Here is a 25,713-nt window from a genome sequence, read left to right on the forward strand (position 1 = left end):
AAATTATGATGAAAAATGTCACTGTTTTCTTTAGCATTATGGTACATAACAGATCTGTCTCAATTACTAATTAAAATAATCCTTAAAGATATCCTTTTTCCCCTCCAGTGATTTGAAAAGCTGCATTTTTCCTGCCAATTTCAAACAAATTACCAGGTTGATCTATCGTAGTGTTAATCATCAAAGCACAAGCTCAGCACATTAGCTGTATGTAGCTTGCAGTGAAAGGATATAACCGTATGTCTCTCCTCAGTTAAAAATACATAATCCTTTTATTTTATATTGCAATAAAAGAAATTAACATCACAGACACAGAAGACTAGAAAGGGGAAACTACTTACTTCTGAACGTCCAGTAATTTAAACCTATTTGTACTTTTCCACAGTACATGAAAGTAATATTTAACACTTTTTGAAGTAAAACTTAATCTTTGGGGATATACAATGTAAATAGGGCTTAAGAGTAATAGTTCCATTCATTTCCAGGTCTGCTTAATGTATGATTAAGTAAAACAAGGCACAATAGCCATCCTTTCCATTATGTTCCAACACTGATCATGTGCCTTGATAAAATGGCTGATTAGACAAGATGATGGCAACATGAAGGGAAGACTTTGGATTGTCTATTTAAAATGCAGGTAATAAGTAATTAATAAAAAATTTATTTTAAGTGCACTTTCACATGCTTTGCGTTTATAATAAACAACAAACTTCCTAGCCTTCTTGCAACAGGCTTGACTACCATTTCTTTTGGCCAAATGCACTTTTCCCCAGTAAACTTAAAACAACAATAACAACAACAATAACAACGACAACAAAATAATCCCTGTCCTTTCACATACTAAGAAAGAGGATTGGCTACTGAAACAGTTCATTGCAAGACACATGAAGACGACATACTGTGGCATGAGTTGTTTTTAATTTGTTGTGCTGTTACTAAAGTAAAGTTCTGAGGGCTGCAGTTAAAACATTCCAAGTTCTCCCTTCCATCTTTATTGATTTCAAGATTTTGCACAGAAAACTCTTTGGGGACTAGAACAGCAGCAATTGCATCACACTGTTTTCAAGACTTCAAGTTTCAAAGCAAATTGTTTAAAAAAAAAAAAGAAAGAAAAACAACACAGTTCCTGATTTGAGTTAGATATAAGGGACGAAAATAGCACATACTTGAAGGTTACACAGTCTACAAATGGTGGCAATATTTTCCTTGGGAGAGTAGTTTTGTTGGTATATATTTTTTAAATACTCAAAAAGGCTCAACCTCAAGCAGTAATAAACACAAGCAAAAGTGATTTAACCCTTAAAATAAATATTCAGAAAAACCTCTCTGTACATACAAGTGAAAGAATAAGTAACACTTTCACGCAAAAAAAAAAATTAATAATAATAATAAAGGATTTGTTCATATAAGTAGCTGAAATCTGCTGTTCCAGCCCACATATCCCCAATAAAGAAGGGAGGCACAGACATAGGTGACTACTGTGATTCACTATCTTACAGCCTTTTTGTACTGGGACACTATCACCACCAATTTTATCCCTCTTGTTATATTTATTAAAATTTTAAATTTCTTTTTCTTTTCCTTTTTTTTCATTTTTCTTTCTTTTTTATCTTTTTTTTCTTTTCTTTTCTTTTTTTTTTTTTTTTACAGCATGCCAAATCCTTTGGCGTAAGTGATGGCCTTCAACAATCTTTCTTTAAGTTTTTCTTTGCTTGAATATTCCGGCAGTAAAAGGACATTAAAGCAAGTATGAGATGTAGGTAACCTAAACAGAGAGAAGGGGGAAAAATAGGAAAATAAATCATGGAGAATATGCGCAGTATTAAAAAATCCTTTTAGATGGTATGTATAGTTGAGATGGTTTGCAATGCAGAGTACACATTAATGCAACCCATAAACTTTTTGTTTTTCCTGTGCAACTACCAAATATCAGTTTGTTATCTATTATTTAATACTAATGATGATGACTGATAACATATTATATCCACTGAGTTATTATGACATACCAGATATTGTTTTAGGTATTCAACTGTTAGATCTCATTTAAATCTTCTCACAATAAACCTATCATTATCCCCACTACAGAGCTGTCATCACTGAGAAGTTAATTTACTCTAAGATGGAGATAATACACAAACCTGGTTTTCAAGATGTCAAAGTCTGTGTTCTTTAATGTCAGTTGGAAATATTCTTGGGAATATGTTTATATAAATGACTTAATAACAAATATAAATCAATATAAATAAATTTACATTAAAGCTATTATACATCAAATAATGTGGAAAACTATAATAGAAATGTTTCTATTCATTCAAACCCTTAAATATGCTCCTGTTCATGTATGACACTTACTCAACAAAAACAACTTTTACAATGAAGAGAGAACAAAATTCAAGGTCAAGATTATGAAGATGGATTCAAATGTTAAGATTATGAAATCTAGTGCTGAACAATTTTCTGAGCCTCAATTTAACCATTCTTAAAAAGATTACATAATATGGCTTTCAATTAAAAAAACTCTGAACTAAAAACTGGATGAATCATATCAATTTGCAAAATTCCAAATCAAGTGAGCCCTGTAACAGTTTAGAACTAGGCCAGTGTTTTAAATATTTCCTCAAACAACAGTAGCAAAAATTTCTCTGAACTACTAGTTCATATGATTTGGAGAGCTCCATGTAAAACTCTAAAGTGCTCAGAAGCTCCTGGGCAGTTCCCATGTGTGTTTAATGGAATGTAAGGTTTTTGGTATATAGTCACAACTTAATAATTACCTTTCTGTGTCTGGGCCATTTTTGGCTATAATCATCTTTAATTTTCCTAGTCCGCCCACAGGTGCTCTGTCTGTGCCTGTTGTAAACTGCAAGAAAAGTCTTTTCTGCTCATCTGTAAATGAATGAACGATTTCCCAGAACTCCCTAATGAGAAAAGATAAGAGTACTAATTTTAGTTTGGCATTCATTTATAACTAGTACTAATATGAGTTTATGATTTATTAAAACCGTATTAGAGAGATAACTTGGAAGTTATATCAGAAATCCTAAACATTCATTCCTGTTGGTCAAGGAGCTACAAATTACTTATGCAAATTTATCTCATGGAAATACTTAAAAGTATAGTTCATGGTGACATTACCTAGAACAGTAAAAACTGGTAAACCGAAGTGTCCAATAACAGGAACAATTATGAAAACTATGGTATACTCATACTGTATAATCAGTAACAAAAGACAAACCCAAAACCCAATCGTGTGAATTGAAAATATGAGATTTTGGGAGGAAAAGGTGATAAAGATTAAGGACAAAATTTAAAAAAACATACACAAACATTCCTAATAGTAGGCATACGTTTTTTATATAAACCAGAACACTTGTTTTGTCACTGTGGAAGTGGGGAGGGGGGATAATTTTGATACTTCTGCTAAATGCAATGATTAAGTCCCTGGCATTCCTAATATCTATGTGATAAAAGTCATGTTGTTATAGTGATGCTTGTTATATTCATTCTAAAAACAAAAGAGCAATCTTGGCATGCTTGTCTGAATAATGAGGTATCCATAAATTTAGCATATGCACTAATCCTCAGCTAGAAAAATTTCAAGATTTTAGAAAAAATGTTAATTGGTCAAAGAATACATTTTAATATTTATTTGAAAAGCTCTTTCCAGAATCTTGGCAGAGAACATCACACTTCCTACATGTGTAATTATAATTCTAGTTTCTGATATCCTAGTATTCCAGTATACAATTTCTATTATTAAAATGCGGGCATTTTTGTTGGTGCAATGCCAATACTTCTGACAGGGTTAACAGCTTTATTAGACTTCCTGGCTCTCCTGCAATGTCTTCCCTCTTCTTTTCCCTGACATTCTAACATCCTCCTCAGTTCCTACAAACCTCCCATTCACCTAGAGAAAACAATAAAGAACTACATCATAACAACAGAAAATGAGACATGGAACTTGCAGGTGCATTTTTCAGGAAGAACTAAAATCATTCCACAGTCTGGATCATTCCTATTGGGTGGCTGACAAGAAAAGGTAAGTCTCCTGTGTCCCAGAGCTCTCTGCCAGGGCAGAATAGCTCCCTTGCAAATGGGTGGTAATCAAGTCTTCTCACACTGTAGGAGTGCTCCGAAGCCTAACTGAACCAGCCACACCTGAAAAGGCAGATAGGAGGGCACCATGACCAGTTTGCCTACATTATTTATTTATTTATTTGGTTCTATAATTTAAAATCAGAATTTAAAATACTGGGGTTACTATCAGTTTATATAATGAAAACATTTACTGGACAAAATTCTTCTCTTCCTATAAGTGCTATGTTCTATATTAAAATTCTGAATTAGGAACAACTATTTAGAAAACTGAAAATGAAAAAAAGCTTCTGCATTTCTACATTAAGTGGCAGCTTTATGGGTCATATCCCATTTACATCACCTAAAACATATTCAGATCAAAAAGGAGAGAAAATTCAATAAAAACACCCATAACCTAAGCTTAGATTAAAACTAGGAAAACAGAGTGGCAAACTCCCAACTGACATGTAGTTATGAAGGGCAGAGCCCTACCCCAAGAGTGAACTACTAAGGAAAGGTTAAGAGCACTGGCAACGGGGTGGCTAAAACGGCAGGCCTTGGAAAAGTACCAGGGTAGAAATGACAGATAGGCATGATGCCTGAAGTGATGGGGAGCACCCTGGGAGACAGAGATACCCCTTGAAAGTAGCTTCGCTATAAAGGAATGGAAGCAGCTAATGAAAGAGGCCCTAATTAAACAAGTTAGAATTGAAGAATCAGAAGGTGCTAGGCCACATAACCATATATTAAAGAAACTGCTGATACCCTAATAACAAAAGAGGGGACCATTTAATCAAGAGACCACTAACGCCACCCAAACTTCTCCCCACTCTACCATGAGATCTACTAATAGCAGGTCCAGAAAAACTCAACCAATAGAAACAGAAATGAAAGAAACAGAATTCCAAAATCCAAATAAAGGTATTATGAAACAAGTCCAGCAAATAAATAAGAAGCTAAACCGTCTAGCAGAAAAAAAGTATACTTGAAAAATTCAGTGAAGAATGGAAAGCCTTAATTCCCATATTCCAACATGAAGAGAAAATGCAACAGCAGATAGAAAAGAATGCCATTAATTAGAAATACAAAACTCAGACATGAACAAAACTGAAACAGAAATGAGAATACTCAAATACACTCAAGAAATATGCAAAATAAATTTGGAAACAGAAGGTTCACTTATAAGGTGACCAAAGGAAAAGCAGTCTGACCACAATTTCTACTAGGGACAAAGAGATCAGAAACAAAAGAAGAAAAAATATATATGTTTGGAACATATATATGGAATAATCCATGTATGAGATGATTTACTGTGACATTACTTCTCATAGCAAAAGACTGGAAATAAACACTATGTTAATGAATATTAATAATCTATACTGCTTTCACACAGTGACAGTATTCAGCCTTACAAAAGAACATGGAAGATATCTCTACATTGCTAAGGAGTCATTTCCAGGATATAATGAAAAAAATTTCCTTGCTCTGTCCCCTGGAAAAAGTCTACATGCACTAACATTTAATAACAAAGGTCATATCTTGTACCCCAAACTGACTTTTAAAGATGCCATTCCCCAATTATTTCTTAAAAAATGATTTATTTCAGGCTTAGAGTTAAAACTGCTCAAGGTGAGCTAAAAATTTCAAAATGTAAAATGAAGTGATGTTAAAAGCATACCAAGACTAAGCAGTTTGAATATTACTAAGAATAATGACTGTGAAACACAATCAATATATAAAAATCCATCAGTTCAAAACAATATTCGGAAAGAGGAAAAAAAGACAAAACCAAAAACAAAAGCCCCCCCCAAAAAACCAAAAAACAATTAAATGAACTCCAAACTCAACTGTCACTACTGAAATTATTACATTAACTTCTTACTCTAAAATATTTAATTACATTTTATTGTACTTTTTCAGTAAAACTTTTACACAGTAATCAAATAGCAAACCTAATGAGGAAAAAGAATAGCAGGTATATGTACAGAATGAACATTAGAAATTTTTTTTCCAAATTACCATTTTGCAACCCCCAGGGAAACAATGGATTCAGGTAAGGATACTAATAGATACAAAAAATCAGAAGAAACATAGACTAAGGGGTTTGGGGAAGATGATGGTGGCAATGACATGGTTATTTTGTTTTTGTTTTTTTTCAATCTTCCTAATCTCTCCCATAAAATCAGAGCTAATTGGATGGAAAATGGAAGACCTACATATAACACCTTCAAAACTAGGTGACAAGATATCCTCCCATAAATTCTTCCATGTAAATGAAAAGGAACACACCACTGACAGCTAGACTACCTAGCTGGTATCCGTGTCACTGGGTGGGGAAGCAAAAGGAAGGCAACTGGTTTCTTACAGCCCTGGGAACAAGGGAACCTCAAAACCACCAACCCACTGGAAAGCACAGGCCAATTTGAGAAGACAGCTAAAAGAGAGTTATTCAATTTGTAGGCAAATGCAAGGGAATCATGATACAGTAAAAGGTCTGGGCCCTTATGGCTCTCAAACACCAAAATTCCCTTCTAAAACTGAGGAGAAACTGCTGGAAATAAGGTCCAAATTCACCAAATCAAGAATAAAAAGGCCAAGAAATATTCAAATAAATGTGGGAAAGGAGAGCAGAATAGGCATTTTCAGAAGACACGAGGCTATACATATGTACTTTTTTTCCTTTTTAAAAGCATTTTGCAAAAACAAAATGCACAGAGCTTTCCTGAAGCATGAAAATGCTGCCCTGGCCTATCTCTACCTCCTCCAAGCATGAGAAAATTCATCTCACTTAAGAAAAAAAAAGGCACAACAGAAAAAGATCACAAACACTAAGAGAGTTACTAGAAAGGAATAATATGTGCGTGTGTGCATGAGAATGATGTCTTTATAGAGAATAAAATTACACCGAGAGATCTGCCAACAAAACACATGAAAACTGGAAACAAACCTCAAATGAAGCTAAAAATTTTTAAATAATAATAGAGGCTATGAAAGGACAACTAAGAAACAAAATTTCAGAACAAGGGTAATTAAAGAAAAGATTTTGGAAATATGACAGAACTAGGGAGTAACCGTAAATAAAAAGAAAATAAATGTCAAATGGAGGAAATTAAAACTAATCTAGAGGAACCATAGGATAAATAAGCACAATGATAACATCACAGAAACAGAAGATAAAAATTACTTGAATCAAAAAGAAAAGAAGCCATGCCTGACAGTCTCCTTCTCAACCCAGAGACACAGTTGGCAGGGGAAATCTGCCACAATTAGTGCTGGCCTGGGAAATGCTCCCCTTCTTGTGGAGCCCCAGAGTGCCTCCTAGCCCAGAGATGCTGAATGGCCATCAGCATGAGCAAAGGGGATCCTGCCACAATAGGCACAGAGCCCAGGAAGAGCTCTCCAGCCCCATGGGCTTGAGACACCATGCAACACGGCCTGGAGAAGCTATTCATTCGCATCCCTCAAGCAACACCATCATGGACCACAGGGAGTCCCCATGGAATGAGATAAATAAAGCAGAGCAGAGTAGTGCCACAAAGGCTCTGAAAACTAAATTTGTCACTGGAACTACAACCCACAAAAAGTATGCCAGGACTTGCATGCTACACTTGGAATAGGATGACTGCCTGCTAAAGTAAAAAAGTGCAAATAGGACCCAGAATCTCCTAACGGACATAATCCAAAACTACAACACAAAGGAAGAAAATCAAGCGGCGTCAACACTGGGATGACTAAGATGTTGGAATTGGGGCACCTGGGTGGCTCAGTCGGTTAAGCATTTGCCTTCGGCTCAGGTCACGATCTCAGGGTCCTGGGATCGAGCCACGCATCAGGCTCTCTGCTTAGCGGGGAGTCTGCTCCTCCCTCTCCCTCTGTGCTCTCTCTCTCAAATGAATAAATGAAATCTTAAGAAAAAATAAGATGTTGGAATTACCTGACAAGGATTTTAATGCAGTCATCATAAAAATGATTTTACAAATAAAAGTTCTATTATTTCACAAATGGAACAACAGAAAATCTCACGAAAGAAACAGAAGTTATAATTAAAAAGAGGCAAATGTAAATTATAGGACTGAAAAACACAATAAGAGAAAAATACTGGATGGGCTCAAAAGTAAAGATGACAGAGGATAAAAAACCGAATGAGAGAAAACTGGAAAAAAAAAAACAAAACCAAACAGGTACTTGTGGAACAATGACAAATGACTGAACACTGGTAATACTAGAGGCCCAGAAAGAATGGAGAGTGGGGCTGAAAAAGTACTTGAAGAAATAATGGCCGAAAACTTCCCATGTTGGGCAAAAAACAAACCCACACATTGAAGAAGCTAAACAAACCCCAAATGGCATAAACAAAACCACTCTTTGGCAATAAAGGGGAAATAAAGATATCACCAGACAAAAGAAAACTAAAAGAATTTGTCATTAGCAGACCGGTCTTTGAAGAATGACTAAAAGGAGTGACAGAAGATGGACTCTTAAAGCAAATGGAAAGAAAAACAGAAATATAGGTGTATACAACAGACTACCATTCTCATCAATTTTGTAAATCCTATGTGATGACGGATACAAAAATTATAGCATTAAATTATTATAGCACAAAAATTATAATAGTATTAATATTCAACACAATATTTAAAATTGGGAAAGAAACCTAAATGTAAGCAAGGTTTCCACACTTCACTGGAAGAGATGCTGATCCACTTTCACATAAGTACACAGCAACCAGGAAGAACGCTATACTGAACAATACAACCCAAAAAACACTACAAATAAATCAAAAGGGTATCCTAAAAAAAAATGTTTGAATAACTAAGTAACTCATGGAAGGCAAGAAGACAGAAACAAGCAATCATAAGAAGACAGAAACAGAAAACATAAAATGGTAGACATAAGTCCTAACGTATCAATAATTACCTTAAGTATGAACTGTCTAAATATACCAATTACAAGGCAGGCTGACAGAGTGGATGAAGAAAAAAAAGACTCAACTATACGATGTTTCTAAGAAATTCATTTCAAATTTAACTACGGATAGGTTGAGAGTAAGACAACAGAAGAATATATCATACAAACATTTAAAAATATTCATATTAGATTGACGGCAAAGAAAATTACAAATCATAAAGAGGACCTTATGTAATGATAAAAAGACAAAATGACTCAAAATGGGTATGTACAAAAAAAAGAAAAAAAGAAAAAAGGTATGTACCAAATCACAGCCTCAAAATACATGAAACAAAACCTGACAGAGATAAAAGAGATAAATATCAGAAGTAACCTACAGAAATATGCTTAGCTGATTTTTGACATGTGAAAAAGTAATTCACTGGAGGAAAGATAAAGTAGTGTGTCTAGACTATGCAAAGAACTCTCAAACTCAACAGTAAAAAACAATCAAGTGCACTCTTGGCATTTATCAGGGAAATGAAAATTTGTGTTTACCTAAAAAACTGCACTTGATTATTTATAGCAATTTTATTCATAACATCCCCAAATTAGGAACAACCATCAAGTCTTTCAACAGTGAAATGGTTAAAAAGACTGGTGAATCCATATCAAGGAATAAATACTACTCAGTAATGAAAAGAAACTATTGATATGTGGAAAAAATGTGGGTAATTCAAGGCTGAGTCAAAAAAAGCCAATCCCAAATGGTGACGTATTGTATGTGTTTCATTTAATACAACATTCTTGAAATGACAAAATTAAAGAAATAGAGAACAGAGGGGTGGTTGTCAGGGGTTAGAGACTAGAGTAGGAATAGGGATAGGGTAAAGGTATGGGTATATAAGTGTGACTGACTATAAAAGAGCAACAGGAAGAATTCTTGTAGTGACAGAATTTTTCTGTATCTTGACTGCATCCTACTTGTGATATTGAAATAATGTTTTATAAAAATTTGCCACTGAGGGAAAAATGGTAAGTGTACACAGGGTCTCTGTGTGATTTCTTACAACTGGTATGCCACTCTATAATTATTTCACAATAAAAATATTAATTAAAAAAAGTGTTAAAGAAGATTAACAGATCAGATAAGCAGATTTTGGAGGAAAGAAAATCAGTGGAGACAGAGAGCCACATCACATAACGATAAAGGATCAATCCACCAAAAAGACATACTAAGGCTCAAAGTGTATGTACCAATCAAAAGATCTTCAAAATACATAAAGTAAAAAGTGATAGAGCTGAAAGGAGGAAGGGACATATCCACCATTATAGAGCACTCAACACCCCTCTCTCTGAGCAACTGATAGAACTACAGATCAGAAAATCTGTAAAATCATCAACGAACAGAATCTAAATCAACATTTATAGAATATTCCACCCACCAACACAGAATACACAAATTCAAAGTATTAGGAGTCATGAAGACTAAGTTCTCTGACTAGAAAAGAATCAAACTAGAAATCAGTAACAGAGAAGAAAGAGGAAAATATCCAAAAACCCTGGAAATTAAACAAAATTTTGTTTAAATAACAGTCAAAGAGGAAGTCTCAAAATAAATTTTAGAAACACATACATAGGGAAAAAAGGAAAATACAACATATAAAAAAATATGGGATATAGCTAAAGGAAGGATGAGAATAAAATTTAAAGCACTAAATGCTTACATTAGGAAAGAGGAAAGAATCAATGTTTCTATCCTCAGTAATCTAGAGTGAGAAGAGCAAAATAAACCAAAACAAGGAAGGAACTAATAAAGAGCAGAAATCAATGAAATTAAAAACAGTAACAGTGAAATAAAAAGCTGACTTTTCAATATAATCAATAATTTGAACAAATCTCTCAAGCAAGACTAACAAGTTTAAAAAGGAAAAAAAAAACCACAAATTACCACTATGAAGAATAAAAAATGGTATCATCAGTTCAGATCTGCAGACATCAAACGGATAAAAAAGGAATATTATGAACTCTGTTCACATAAATTTGACTACTTTAATAAAATGGATCAACTCCTTGAATAACAGAAATTACCATAACCCACCGAATATGAAAGAAAATTTTAATAGTCTTATAAACAGTGAAGAAATGGAATTTGAAATTAAAATGCACCCCAAAAAGGACATTTCTAGGCCCAGATGGTTTCATTGGAGAATTCCACCAAACATTTAAGAAATAATTAGTACCACTTTAACACAATCTCTCCTAGAAAACACAACACTTCCCAACTCTTTATGAGGTCAGAATTAACCATGATTTTAAAACGAGACCAAGACAACGTAAAAAAAAAAAAGACAAAAACTACAGACCGGTATTTTTTGTGAACTTAGACACAAAAATCATCATCCAATTACCAAGTCGAATTTGACAATGAACTAAATGGAAATCACTCAGATATGCAACACTGGTTCAATAATGGAAAATCCATTAATGCAATGTGCCACATCAAATAGAGGATAAAGAAAAATCATACTTATTTCAGTAGATGCAGAAAAAGCATCTGACAAAAACGAAAAGCCTATTCACGACAAAACTCAACAAACAAGGTATAGAGGGGAACCTCCTTGAATTTGTAGAGAGAGCACTAACTACACTAATATCAAGCTTAATAAAAATAAGTGCTTTCTCCTAAATTCAGAAACAAGTCAAAAACAAGGCTTTTGCTTTTACTACTCTTATTCAGCACAGTGCTAAAAGTTCTAGCCAGCATAATAAGGCAGGAAAAAAGAAATAAAAGGCATACAAATTTAAAAAGAAGCATAACTATCCCTATTTACAGAATACATGAATGTCTATACAGAAAACCCCAAGATGTCTCAAGAAACAAAACAAACAAAAAAGAAAACAAAACAAAAAACAAAAAACAAAAAACAAAAAAACCTTCTAAAATAAATGAGTTCAGCCAGGTCAAATGATATACAGTCAACATATAAAAAAAAAATCAATCACACTTCTATATACTAACAACATATGGAAACCAAAATTAAAAATACAAGCCATTAAAAAATAAAATAAAAATACGATACCATTTACAATCACTACAAAGGAAATCACAATCAAACAAAACGTGCAGAATCTATATGCTGAAAATTACAATGATGATGAAAGGAATCAAAAAAAGACCTAAATAAATGGGGAACTATACTGTATTCACAGGTTGGAAGAGTCAACGTAGTAAAAATGCCAGTTCTCCCCAATTTGATCTTAGTGTGATTCCTATCAAAATTTCATCAAGGTTTTTTTGTAGGCATAGACAAAGTGAATATAAAATTTATATGTTAAAGCAAAGAGTAGCTAAAATGTGGAAAAGACAAGAAATCTTTCATTTAAAATGGGAGTAAGCACTCTATCTGATGTTAATGCTTACTATTTACCTGTACTGTCGTATAAGCACCGCGCGCTAACCGATTGCGCCACTGGAGCTCCTACCATTTACCTGTACCAATAAGGGCAGTACAGTACTGGCAGAAGGATGGATATGCACAGAGATCAAGGGAAGACCATAGGGAATTCAGAAAAAGATTCACACAAACATTATAAACTGATTTTTGACAAAGATGCAAAAACAATTCAGTAAAGGAAGGATAGCCTTTTCAATAAATTATACGGGAACAAATGGACATCCATAGGCAAAAAAGTGAATCTTGACTTAAACCTCACATATATAAAAATCAACTAAAAATGGACCAAGACTTCAATATAAAATGTAAAACTATAAGAATTTTAGGAAAAGAGAAAGACGGGGAGGGAGGGAGAGGGAGAGAATTAATCTTCAGCACCTAAGGCTGGCCAAGAGTTTTATATCTGACTTTACCAAAAACATGATCCATAAAAGGAAAAATCGAAGCTCAAAATTAAAAACTTCTGCCATGCAAAAGATTCTGTTAAGATGAAAAGATCAGCCACAAGAGTAGGAGAATGTATTTGGAAACCACCCACCTCAAGAGGGACTAGAATATATGAAGAACTCAAAATTCAACAATAAAAAAAAAAAACAAAAAACAGACATTTCACCAAAAACAATATACAGATGGCAAATAGGTACATGATTTCCACTCACTGCCATCAAGGGTAATTCAAATTACAGCACAATGAGATATTATGACATACCTACCAGAATGGATAAAGCTAATGATTTTGACACCACCAAATGCTGGCAATGATACGGAGAAAGTGGATCACTCATAATTCCCAGGGAAATGTAAAATGGTATAGCAACTCTGGAAAATAGTTCGGCAGTTTCTTAAAAAACTAAACACGCACTTATCATATGACCCAAGACTGCACTCCTGGACATTTATTTATACCAGAGAAATGAAAACATGCTCTCGTAAAAATCTTTGCTTAAATGTTTAGTAGCTTTATTCCTAATAGCCAAATACTGACAACATCCCAAGTGTCCTTTAACAGCTCAATGGTTAAACCAAATACGGTACAATGTTGCCATGAAATACTATGCAGCAATAAAAAGGAATGAGCTGTTGATACATGTAAAAACTTTGATGGATCTCAGGAGAATCATGCTGGAGAAGTATAAGTATGCCTACAAAGGGATAGCAACAGGGACCCTTCTGGTGATGAAAAAGTTGTACACAATGATTGTTAATACTGGTTATGCGAATCTATGTAATGTAAAGAAAGTACACAGAACTACACATACATAGAAATAAGTGCGTGAAAAACTGATGAAATCTGAATATGATCCATAGATTGAACCAATATCAATTTCCTGAATTTGATACTGTGCTACAGTAATGTAAAATGTTACCACTGTGGGAAAGTTGATGGAGGGTACACGGGACCAACCTGTACTTTATTTTTTTAAAGATTTTATTTATTTGACAGAGAGAGAGAGAAAGAGAGAGAGAGAGAGAGAGAGAGAGAGAGACAGGCAGACGAAGAGGGAGAGGGAGAAGCAGACTCCCCGCTCAGCTGAGAGCCCAACGTGAGGCTCAATCCCAGGACCCTGGGATCGTGACCTGAGCCGAAGGCAGATGCTTGACCGACTGAGCCACCCAGGCGCCCCTCCAACCTGTATTGTAAAAGAAAATTCCAATAAATCTATAGATATTTAAGATAAAATTTAAAAAAGAACCCAAAACCAAAATACCTTCCAACAAAGAAATGTCCAGGCCCAGACAGTCTCACTGGTGAATTTGAGCAAATATTTAAGAAAAAAAAAAATACCAATCTTACACAAGGAACAGCACTATTTTCAACTCACTTATAGCAAAAACCTGATGAGTATTAAAAAAAAAAGAAATTACAGGTCAATATTCCTCATGAATAGAGACCAAAAAACCCTTAACAAAATGTTAGTAAAATAAACAGAGCAACATATTTATAAACTAACAGGCCACAGCTAAGTTAGGCTTATCTAGAAATAAAAAGCTGATATAGTATTGAAAAATTAAATGAAATGAATCACATTAACTGTGAGGTGAGGTTAATGAAACCTGAATTTGACCAATCCTTTTTAAACAGAAACTCACTATCAACTAAAAAGAAACTGCAGTCCCTGCCTCTCACCCAAAAAAACTAATGAGGACGATTTAAAAAGATACTTCTAAGCCTTTTAGTAGTCAAAGGAATTCAGGGAGAGTTTTATCAACAACTGGAAAACATATACACAAAAACTTGCTTGAGAGTCAACATTTTCACATTTTATTTTTATTAATGCGAGACTTTTAAATGTTCATGTTTTACATGTAGTTATTTTCTGAATAATTTATTTTCATTAACTTTATTAGTGGTAAAAGTTGTGTAGAATTATACTTTTAATATTAAAAACTAAAATATTTCTATAGGTTTTTTATATTATACCAAATGTTATGCTAATTTTTAGTTGAAATGTATTAAACAGTTTCAAAGTTTTTTATTCATTTCACTTCAATGAATTCTGAATATTTTAAATGAAATACCAACCAAGATACCAATATTGCCAATTTTTCCCTGATATTGTAATAACTATTCCAAGTCTTCAACTTCCTACTAGTTGTAGACTCTATTTAATGACTTAATATTTTCATATATAGGTCGACAAAAAAAGAAGTTTGAATTTTGTTTAAAAAGATTTTAGAATACCATTAACGGTGAGAACGATTTGGAAGTTACTATAACTCTGTCTTTTCACTTGCCTTTCAAATCACACATTAACATAGGATCTTAAGATATATATCAAGAATTATGTTATTATAAGCTAGAAATAAAATTAAAACTTTAATTTAAAAAATAATTTTTCCATAAAGAACACACAAAATATTTCCAACTATTCTCAGAGAAACATTAAGAGGCTACAAAATCCAACCTGTGATCAACATCACTAACAGAGTAACTACTGCAAATTTCTTGTGACTCACAAGTGAGATTTTCTTTATCATGTTCTTCACCCTTTCGTGTGTCAATTTTGAAACTTCAGGTAAGTAGCGTAATAATGGCTGCTTAGAGTAAATAAGCTCAAGATTGCTACTAGAAATGACTTAGGGTGTACTAACCTTAGTAACCTCCTACACACCAGGATGAAGAACAAAATAAGTAACATTAGAAAATAATGTAACATAATATAAAACAACATAAAATATTACTCATCTCTAGTTACAGTTGATACTCATTCTGGTGTTCACACTTACTGGAGTTTCAGAGCAATAACCTTCAGAGACAACCTCCAGGAAGTTATGTTTGCATTCCTCCCACCTTATCCCACCAGTGGGCATCAAAAAAGCATCTTTGTTCCCTTTTACCAATCTCCACAAGGGAGGAAGAAGCCTATGTCTTTTAAGATTGAATAGTGTAGTACAGAAAAGCAGACAGTATGGTAGAAACAGCACTTGTTTGGAAACAGAAAAGACTGGCAATCTTTGCATTTTTCTGTGACAATCTGGGGCTCAGTTTCTTCAGGGGTAAAAGAAAAACTAATATGTATCTTGGCATGTGATCATAAAGATTAAATAAAGTAACATTTCACACAAAAGGTGCTTCATATGGGGTAGAGAGTAACAGTTCACAAACACAACATTCAAAAGAAAGAAATATTCAGACGGTAGCTCTATTTCCATCATTTTTTAAACAGCAGTAAGCATATACTAATCAGAATCACTAGGAATATTAGATAATTTAAATCCCAAATGCAGAAGAAAACATGTGACTTACATAAAACACTTCATTCAAGAAAAAAAATCATAAGAATAACAATAAAAATGGTGATTATATTACAAATACACTTCTAATATTATAGATTGAGAACCTGTGAGTTTGCTTATTTGGTGAGTCTAAAGCATAAAATACACACCCCTTTGATGAATTAAATCTTCCTTTTAAGAATTAAGCACCTCACCTAATCAGAACAGAGTCCCTGGTATAGCCACCGTCATATTCCGTAGTTTCTTCTAGTGCTTGGAAATCTAGATTCTGCAAATTCAAGAAAATATGTCTTAACATATTTACCACACCATTACAAACAATAAATCAATAGGATATTTTTGCAGACACTTTGCTTTCTTACCCGGCTTCCACATATAAGCAATTCAATTTCCTCTGGTCTGAATAAATACTTTAAGGGAGATTCATTGGTCACCATATGAAAACCTCTCCGAAAGGCTTTGAACTGTTTTTCTACTGATTTATTGAGAATGTAGTCAGAATAGAGATTGACAAATTCCTGCAGAAAACATTAACCACAAGAACTTCTTATAATAAACACGAGATACTGGGCTACATATCCTTTTGTTTTGTTTTTATTTTCCCAAAGAAAGAGGAACATTCAAGAGTATTTTTAAAGATTCAAACTTTACACATACAAAGGAAAATACAGGCATACCTCAGAGATACTGTGCGTCCAGTTTCAGTCCACTGCAATAAAGCAAGTTATTGCAATAAAGCTAGTCAAATGAATTTTTTGGTTTCCCAAAGTGCATATAAAAGTTATGTTTACACTATACTGTAGTTTATTAAGTTTGTAATACAGCATGTCAAAAAAACCCCAATGTATATACCTTAATTTTAAAAATACTTTATTGCAAAAAAATGCTAACCATCATCTGAGCTTTCAGTGAATCATAATCACTGAGCACAGATGAAATACAATAATGATGAAAAAGTTTGAAAAGTCTGAATTACCCAAGTGTGACACAGAGACAGAGACAGAGTGAGCAAATGCTGTTGGAAAATGGTGCTAACAGACTTGCTCAACTCAGGGTTGCCATAAATCTTCAATTTATTAAAAAAAAAAAAGCAACATCTGCAAAGTGCAATAAAGTACAATAAAACAAAGTATGCCTGTATCTTTAACAATTTCACAGCTCTCTGCAATAGCCAATATTGAACTATAAAAAGGTCATGTACATTAAATATACATGTAAGTTTAAATTTTGATATTATATAAACAAGACAATATAAAAGCTGGGCCTCAATACAATTTTGAGAGTCTCTCAACCAGATATGCAAACACAAGAGACATTTAAACCATGTATATCCATCTATTCATAAAAGCTAACAATTCCAAGGTACCAGATTTGAGCAAACCAGGAAGCCTCATGTTGTCTATGCTAGAATGTTTGAGAAGCTGCCTATTATATCCAGTTCAGCAAAAATGTTGGTGTTTTACTTGATACATAAGCTCTTGTACCAAACCATAAAAGGTAAATGCACTTTGCATCCTAACTTAGAGAATATTTTATCAAAAATTATATTATTATAAACTGTTTTTAAAAGCTTAGTATATATTTATCTTAATTTTCCTGTCATGTTCTGGGTTATTCCCGTTTCCAGATGCATACAGAAAACATATATCTGACTTAAAGAACACTTTTCACTAGTGTTTTTAAGTCACGTATGTATACGTATACATTAAAGGCAACAATCATTTGTGGGGTGAGAAGGACCTTAATCATGAGATCTCTGTTTCCCTCCCCTGTACAGTCTAGTATCAGAAATACACTGTTTCTTGTTTTTATTACAACCACACTGTGTCATTCACTATTTCCTAGTCCTGTCCTCTTTCTTAAAAAGGGGTTTAGTGCCGAACTACAGGCTCTCATACCAGCTTATATCCAAGACTTAGAAAACTGTGGCTATTTCTTTTGTAAGAATTTGATTACTCGATTTCTTGAGTTTCGTATGACCTTAGATACTTCTTTAAAAATTACAAGCACATATGCTTTAAAACTCTGTTAATAAAGAGACCAAGACAATGATGATATTAAAACACTTATTACCTTCCTGTTTTCATTCGTAATTGGAATTTTATCACCATTTTCCTTTAGATCATACATCATGGGATTACCAAAGAGGTCTGTCTGAGATATCTGGAAAGTGATCATCATATCATCTTCCACATTCCCTTCATATTCCAATAAATCTTTTAAACTCTGATACAGGACCTAACAACCAGAAATGAAAAATTAGGTTACCACAAAACTATAACATATGACAGTTTGTATCCCTCTTCTTTGGAAGCAAAAAAAATTGACAATAAGAACTAAAGCATGGAAAGTATCCTCTCTGTCCCCCAAATAGTTTACAATACAGAAAAAATGACAGTTACTGATGTGTCCAATTCTCTGTTGAGAAAACAACAGCGTTGTTTAGCAATGGATTTTTACCACTAAATCAATTTAGCAATGGATTTTTACCACTGTGCTCTATGAGAGAACCTCAAAGGTGTCACAGTTAGGGAGGAGTTGGAGACAGAAACAGACTTACTAACTGTAGCCAGCAAACCCCTTATCCAGAGCAGCTCTGATTTCACCTGGCAATCTCATGTGGTTTCATTTATTAATAAAACAAACAAATATATGGGGCGCCTGGGTGGCACAGCGGTTAAGCGTCTGCCCTCGGCTCAGGGCGTGATCCCGGCGTTATGGGATCGAGCCCCACATCAGGCTCTTCCGCTATGAGCCTGCTTCTTCCTCTCCCACTCCCCCTTTGTGTTCCCTCTCTCGCTGGCTGTCTCTATCTCTGTCGAATAAATAAATAAAATCTTTAAAAAAAAAAAAAACAAATATAAAACCCCAAAACCAAAACGGCATGTTTAAAAACCCTTTCCTACAGAATCAAACCTACAAAACCTGCTTGCTGACAGTTATACTAAATGTCCGCTTTGAATTTTTTTTTAAGTGTTCATGGTACTTCAACAGATTAAAACCACCTTATCTTACTACGTATAAATATTAACAAATGAAAATGATTCCAAATGAAAACTTTAAATTTTTTACATAAATTAAATTTTAGTTTTGCTTTTAAATAAAATCTAAACATCAAAAAAAAATTACAGACTTACAGGGTGAGAATCTCCCAGGTCACGAAAAGTTCCTTTTTTCCCCATTAGCTTCCTGTAGACAACCATGGGAAAATGTACATCCAGTATACAGTTATTGTAAATAGCCAGACCCAGCACTATGCCAATTAGAGTGAACTGACCCTCAGTTTCAAAAGAGGATGGGTTAAACCAAAACAATTTTGTAGATTCATCATATGTGAACATACCTATAAGAAATGATTTTAAAAAATATATTACTTTTATATTTTATTACTGATGAGCAATACAAATATAAATATAAAATAACAACACAATTTATTTGTAGTAGGTGTACAAATTTTTTTTCTCTATTACATTAACACTTGAGATATCAAAGTTCAATTATATATGATCGTTACAAATTGTGGTAAATGGTAGTACGTCATTTTAAGAAGCCACGGAAACAAAGCAATGAGCAATTTTGGTTGAATTTTCAAGAAGTTAGGGAAAATGTTCATTAAAGTTCTCTAATCTTCTACTAATACAAATGATAAATTAATCTGTATTGATATTTTATCCACTGAATGGTTGAAAATAAATGCAAAACCAAAGGAAAAAAAGCTTCATAAAAATTTATTAAAACATATTTAATCTACATGTGGTTTCAAAAAACAATTCTGAATTTCATTAAAGAAGTTTGTTTTTTCAAAACTGCACAATGATCCCATGAAGTTTTTCTAGCACCTTTCAAACAAAGTCAGGTGAAGCCAAGTACATAAGCTTAAAAAATCTAATGAAGTTAGATTATATCCAAAATCGAAAGCTATTTAATACTTACACGTAACTGTGAGCTAATAAATAAAAATAGTTTGCATTTGTAGTTTTCTTTCAATTTCACATGGTCTTCACTATTCAAAACCCAAGCTTAGAGATCTTTTTTGTATCATTCATTTTAAAAACTAGGAATGTTTGGTTTTACTTATCTGAATACCATTACTAAGGCAGAATTATCTTCCTCCCTTTAGACAAATAGAGTATCTAAGGAAAAGGATACATGATATTTTATGAATTTATGACTTTTCTCACTTTGCTAAAATGTTTTTCAATTGCTACTGTGCAACTGAATGAAAATATTTTAAGAATTAGGTCTGAGAAAAGGGCAATTTCCAATAGAACAAACTGTAGAAATCAATATGACACATAAATACAACAATTTATATGATTTTTGAAAGCTTTAAAAATGTTTATTTTCACAGTTAGTTCAAGTTAAATACAAAAGGAACTGTGATTTATTCCCTGGATCATAAGAGTATAAAGATAGGACATTTTTTAAATGAAAGTTAATGTTCATGAAATAAAAGTTTGAAAATTACCCAATTCTTACCTGAGTTTGTTTTAGATCTAAACTTTTTTACACACCCAAGTTACAAGATTCATTGAAGTGCTTAAAACTTCATTTAGATTGTAATATGTTATTAACAGAGTCAAGAACCGTCAAAAATAAGTACAATTAATTAATAAATCTAGTGAAATCTCACAAATGCATGTCCTTGGTCTCAAGAGCAATAAACTAAAAATTAATCAGAATATAAATTACAGAGGTCATTACTCTAATCTCTGCGTATGAAAGATAATTTTAAGATTCAAAGTGATTCCATTTTGGGCACATTTTTGCCAGTCCCTGGAAGAAATGCACCATAAAGAGTGGCTCTTCTAAAATATTCATTTTTGATAGTTTTACCTGCTACCATTTCAATTACCTTACTATCAAGTGGAACTATTAGATATATGTTTTTCTCTTAAAAGTATATCTGCGTATGACGTTAAGTATGATTTACGACCAATGTTTAATGTGTCAAAACACGAAGGAACCCAGAGTTTAGGTCTACCAAACCTAAGAAGCTCACAAATTAATTTTCTATCACAAAAAAGGCATGATTTTAGGCGTTCTGATTTACTTTTAACAAATCACATGCAAATTACATAGGCTTCTGATTAATGAACATTAGCTAAAATAGTCTTAACTATATGTCATGAACTCAAAACGTCTACTTCCATTTACATATATGTATATATACGACCAACTAAGAACAGAAAAGTCAATTCAATGTACACACAGAGAATCAACAAGCTCAATTCTCAAAGCTTAATGAAAATCATATATGCATTATTCTATGTCACATTCTTCACAATTCTGACAGTACCTTTAGTGGAATCCTTTTCCTGTAATTGTTAGGCATTTAGTTTTTAAAAATAAGCAAACCTAGTAACTAAGTTAGTGGCTGTATTATAGAAACTCAATCAGTTCAGCTACCCAGTTAAGACTACAACCCAAGAAGCTGCAGTCTTTTACCAGTTCTACTTTATCTACTTTGTCTATCAGTAAAGCTCAAATCCTTCACTTTCAGACTGACATACGTAGATCAGTTTTTCCCAAACTGTTCAATAAAAAACATTACTTGGAGAAAAATGTTATTAGATGTGGGGTGGAAAAATGGTTCTGGAGTTCAAAAAGTTTGGGAAAACACTGTAATATTAAGCCCCATTAAATCCGGTAGCAAATAAAAGCCTAATTAATTTGATACCAGTCAGGGATTCCAAACTTTGAGCATGTACACTTGTGAGGCATTCTCAATATTCTTCAGACCACTGTTGTATGAACTCTTATTTCAGAAATGCTGTGATTCTGACGAATGTTTAAAAGAGTAAAAAGAGCAAGGAAATCATACCATTCGAAAGTGTTTTCAATTTATTTACCTAAGAGATAATTTCCTGTAGTAAAATATTTGTCTAAGTAATCTAGTAAGAACTTGAATAAATGAGTGATGGAAATCAGTCCCTCAAAGCCACAAATTCAATCATTATCTGTGATTCTAGGAAATCCATACCAAAACCTATTACTGTTCTTCGTAACTGAGAATATTTAGTTTTATAAACCCTGGTAAACAAATCCTTAATTCAAAAAGATATGACATCATGATCACATCACTAAAATATTTACCAATATCTGGATTGAAGATTTCCTCCACAACCAGCTGAAAAAATTCTTTGGAAACACCTCCCTCATCAACTCCTTGTTCTCCTTCAAATTCCACATACAACTGTTTCTTCAAGTCTGCAGGATTTTCCATAGCGATCATCTCTAGCTAATGAGTGAAAAGATAAAAGTGAAAAGAAGATGACTGCCAGTTTAAGGATGAAAGCAAAATAAAAATAAGGAGAAGCAAAAAATAAAAACAAGGAGTAGGGCTATGGAGCAAATAAAAAATACTGACTTTTGGTCTGTTTTAAATGGAAACAGGAAGCAAACTGGTAAAAAGCCAGTAAAGGCAAAGATTCAGTCTCACAGATAATGGAAAAATAGGACAGTAAAGAAACCAGCATAGATTTATAAAAGGTTACTTTCTAACTACTGATTTGTTATGAAATTACCATATAGTAGAAAATTAAAATTAGATTTTTTTTGTTACTTCTGTATAACAAACCTGGGCTGTAAGGTTAGGACATGGAAAGAAGTCAAGACAGCCAAATACGTAAGTGACTACTCAAACTAAATCATTTCAACAAAAACAATGGAGTGTAAAAGTCTGACTTCAAATTTGTTTGTTAGTATTTCTTTATGTTTAATAGAACAGAAACTAAGGAATTAGGTCTTGTTAATCCATTCAGCCATAAATAAAATAATTTCAATTAAGAGAAAAAACACATTGAATAAATAGGGAAACAATTTATGGTCTCTTATAGTGCTTAGTATAAATTGCCACTTCTTAATGGATCACAACACATCTCATATACACTTTTTTTTGAAAGCAGATGAGACATACGCTTGCTCATATCCTTACCCTTAATTCCTTACTAACAGTTATCAAATCTAGTATCTAGCATTTTTTAACTATAAATCTTTACCAGATACTGTTTTGTATCTATAATATACATAGTAACTGATCTCAGTCATTAAGAGATTAATCAGAAAATCCACACTAGATTCTAACGTGAAATAATTACACTGCTTTTTTTTTTTTTTAAATGTATCTGAAGTTTAGTAACAGAATGCCTGACTGATCACCCACCTTATTTGCTACATTGACTTTAAATGCCATCTGGCTGTTAGAAAATTTTTATGTTTGCCAAAACAGAATATTTAAGGGTGTGTCAACGTATTTCAACTATTCCACCTAGAATTTAAAAAATGGTTTTGAGCAATGCAAACATCATCAAAGTAACTGTACTACAGTCCTAAAGTAATGACTTTCGGTAACAGCACTGGTTTGGACATTCCAGCAGGTGTATTAAAAATAAAATCTCATGAATTCATAAATCAAGCCAGTTGCCCTAGATCAATGTTTTTCAAGCTGCTAACTGAAACTCATTAGTGCGTAGCCCAATTCATTTAGTGGTTTAAAACCAACAATGGGAGGAGAAAGTCAGAATGTATTCCACACAGTAATGGCATCTACTGTTTTATGAAACTTCTATTTCAATTGTATGTACAGACAGATATGCATGCATGTACCTATGCTATGCAAAATATCTTACTTGGGATTACAGTCAAAAAGGTTTTAAGGACAAGGGATGAAATGATCTCTTAGATCTATCTTCAACTTCGGAATTCTGTAATTCTATGAATTTAGAATCTTTAGCTTTAAAAATGTCCTGTACAACAGTGGTCTCTCATATTTACAAAATCATTTTTATGCCAAGTTGTATTAGGATAACTTATTTTTGTGACAGAGTGCTGTGGAGACCGAGACAGAATACTCTGTACTAATTCCAACTACCACTTAAGTTTTAAACTTTAAATTTTAGCAAGCGACTCAGATAAGCCTCAGCTTCCTCATCTGCAAAGAAAAAAAAGGAACAGTACTCTTCATACTGGAAAGATGTGAAGGCTTAATAAAAATATATAACAAAGAGTTCTAGAGTGGGCAATCTTAAGATAACACATCATGTTGCAACCTTTTAAAACAACTTTGATCTTTGAAGAAAAGATTCACAATTTGGTTTTATAGCCTTGTCCCAAGTTTTGAAAATAACCTTGGGGAAAAATAGTTCCAGTTGGAAACCTGTTTCAAGCCACAGAAAATAAAGAATGCTGAGAACTAAATTAGAATTATCAGCTCCAATGTGGTTTACCCATCACGCCAACATCCCATATTGCCATGGAACGCATTCCTAGTTTCCTTCTTCCAGTTCCCACCTGCCTAGGTGTTAAAGGAATATAAGTCAATGTTTATATATGCCCTTATAACACAAAGACAAACCTGCTTACATCAAAAGTATAATGCATTCCAAGGTGAAAAAAATGATTATCTGATATTTAAATTATGTTTCCTATAGTTCTTCCTCATTAACATTCATAAATGAGAGTTGACTCCATTATCAATGTGACTGTATCTTTAAAGGATTTGGTGTTGTTTCTACAGGATTCAGAGACCATGTGTTGCAGTCTTAGCTCCACCAGAGACACTTTTTACATGACACTGAAACAAATTTATCTTAATTCTTAATATTAAATATTACGTTTCTGTCCATCCCCACCAATCTCCACTCTGCTCCCCACCCTGACTGCCAAAAATAATTCAATGCAATGTTCTATAATTATAATTGTAAACATATAGCTTAATCTTTCTGTTACTGTCATCTATAAAATGAGAATGATATATTAAGAAGAAATAAATATATGTGAAACACTTAGATGAATTCCCTGTACAATAATGCCTTATAAGTACTAGCTTTTGTTGTTACTGTTTCTTTAAAAATTTTTTCAGGCTTGCCTGAAAACCTAACAACCCAGACATTACAGAAAAAGAATATTCAGTAACAATAACACAACAATAATATATAGCATTTATGTGTCAGGGGACTATTCTAAGCACTTTACATATATCAATTTGCTTCATTTTCACAACAACCTTATGTGGACAGTAATATTATCAACCCGATTTTACAGATGAAGACCCCAAAGTAATGAGAGATTCAATAACTTGGTTTCAGTATCAGTAAATGGTAGAACAGAGTTCTAATCCAGGCAGCAAGCTCTTAACTACTATGCCTTCCTGCTCTCCTCAAAGACTAGCAATAATCTTTTTTGAGATTACAAATAACTTTTATTTTCTTCCTTAAGCTTTTGTATATTAATTATTTTTTACAATAAACATATATTTTAGAATCAAATGCAAATATGTAAAAGAACGATTTGAAAAATAGGTAGCAACTGAACTCTGCAGGTAAAAATTTCCCATTGTTATCTATGTTAGATTATAATTGTCAGGTACATATTAAGTGGTTCTGTTATCATTTCTGTATACATGGGTAGCCTACCTTTAAAAAACAATTTTTATTTTTAATTGTAACATAAAATTTACCAGTTATCATTTCGACAAAGGCCATTATTAAGTAACGGATTGCACTTACTTTTATTTTTCTTAAAACAACCACTTCTGACCCATAATTCAATT

At 33.1% G+C, this 25,713-nt stretch overlaps 1 protein-coding gene across 7 annotated transcripts in view; it reads right to left on the reverse strand.

The window, feature by feature from the left end:
- Positions 1 to 961: 961 nt before the first annotated feature.
- UBE3A (ubiquitin protein ligase E3A) overlaps positions 962 to 25,713 on the reverse strand; it is a 95,843-nt gene continuing 71,091 nt past the window's right edge. For all 7 annotated transcript variants that reach the window (XM_011216926.3, XM_034667981.1, XM_019793022.2 and 4 more), the window contains 7 exons: positions 22,257 to 22,401; positions 19,298 to 19,503; positions 18,234 to 18,398; positions 16,523 to 16,678; positions 16,355 to 16,428; positions 2,775 to 2,918; positions 962 to 1,765 (listed from right to left, as the gene is read on the reverse strand). In XM_011216926.3, coding sequence (XP_011215228.1) covers positions 1,645 to 1,765; positions 2,775 to 2,918; positions 16,355 to 16,428; positions 16,523 to 16,678; positions 18,234 to 18,398; positions 19,298 to 19,503; positions 22,257 to 22,401 — 1,011 coding nt within the window. In that variant the 3' untranslated portion in view covers positions 962 to 1,644. The remainder of the gene's footprint in view (positions 1,766 to 2,774; positions 2,919 to 16,354; positions 16,429 to 16,522; positions 16,679 to 18,233; positions 18,399 to 19,297; positions 19,504 to 22,256; positions 22,402 to 25,713) is intronic.

This window comes from Ailuropoda melanoleuca, chromosome 9 (assembly GCF_002007445.2).
Source record: "Ailuropoda melanoleuca isolate Jingjing chromosome 9, ASM200744v2, whole genome shotgun sequence".
Classification (NCBI taxonomy): Eukaryota; Metazoa; Chordata; class Mammalia; order Carnivora; family Ursidae; genus Ailuropoda; species Ailuropoda melanoleuca.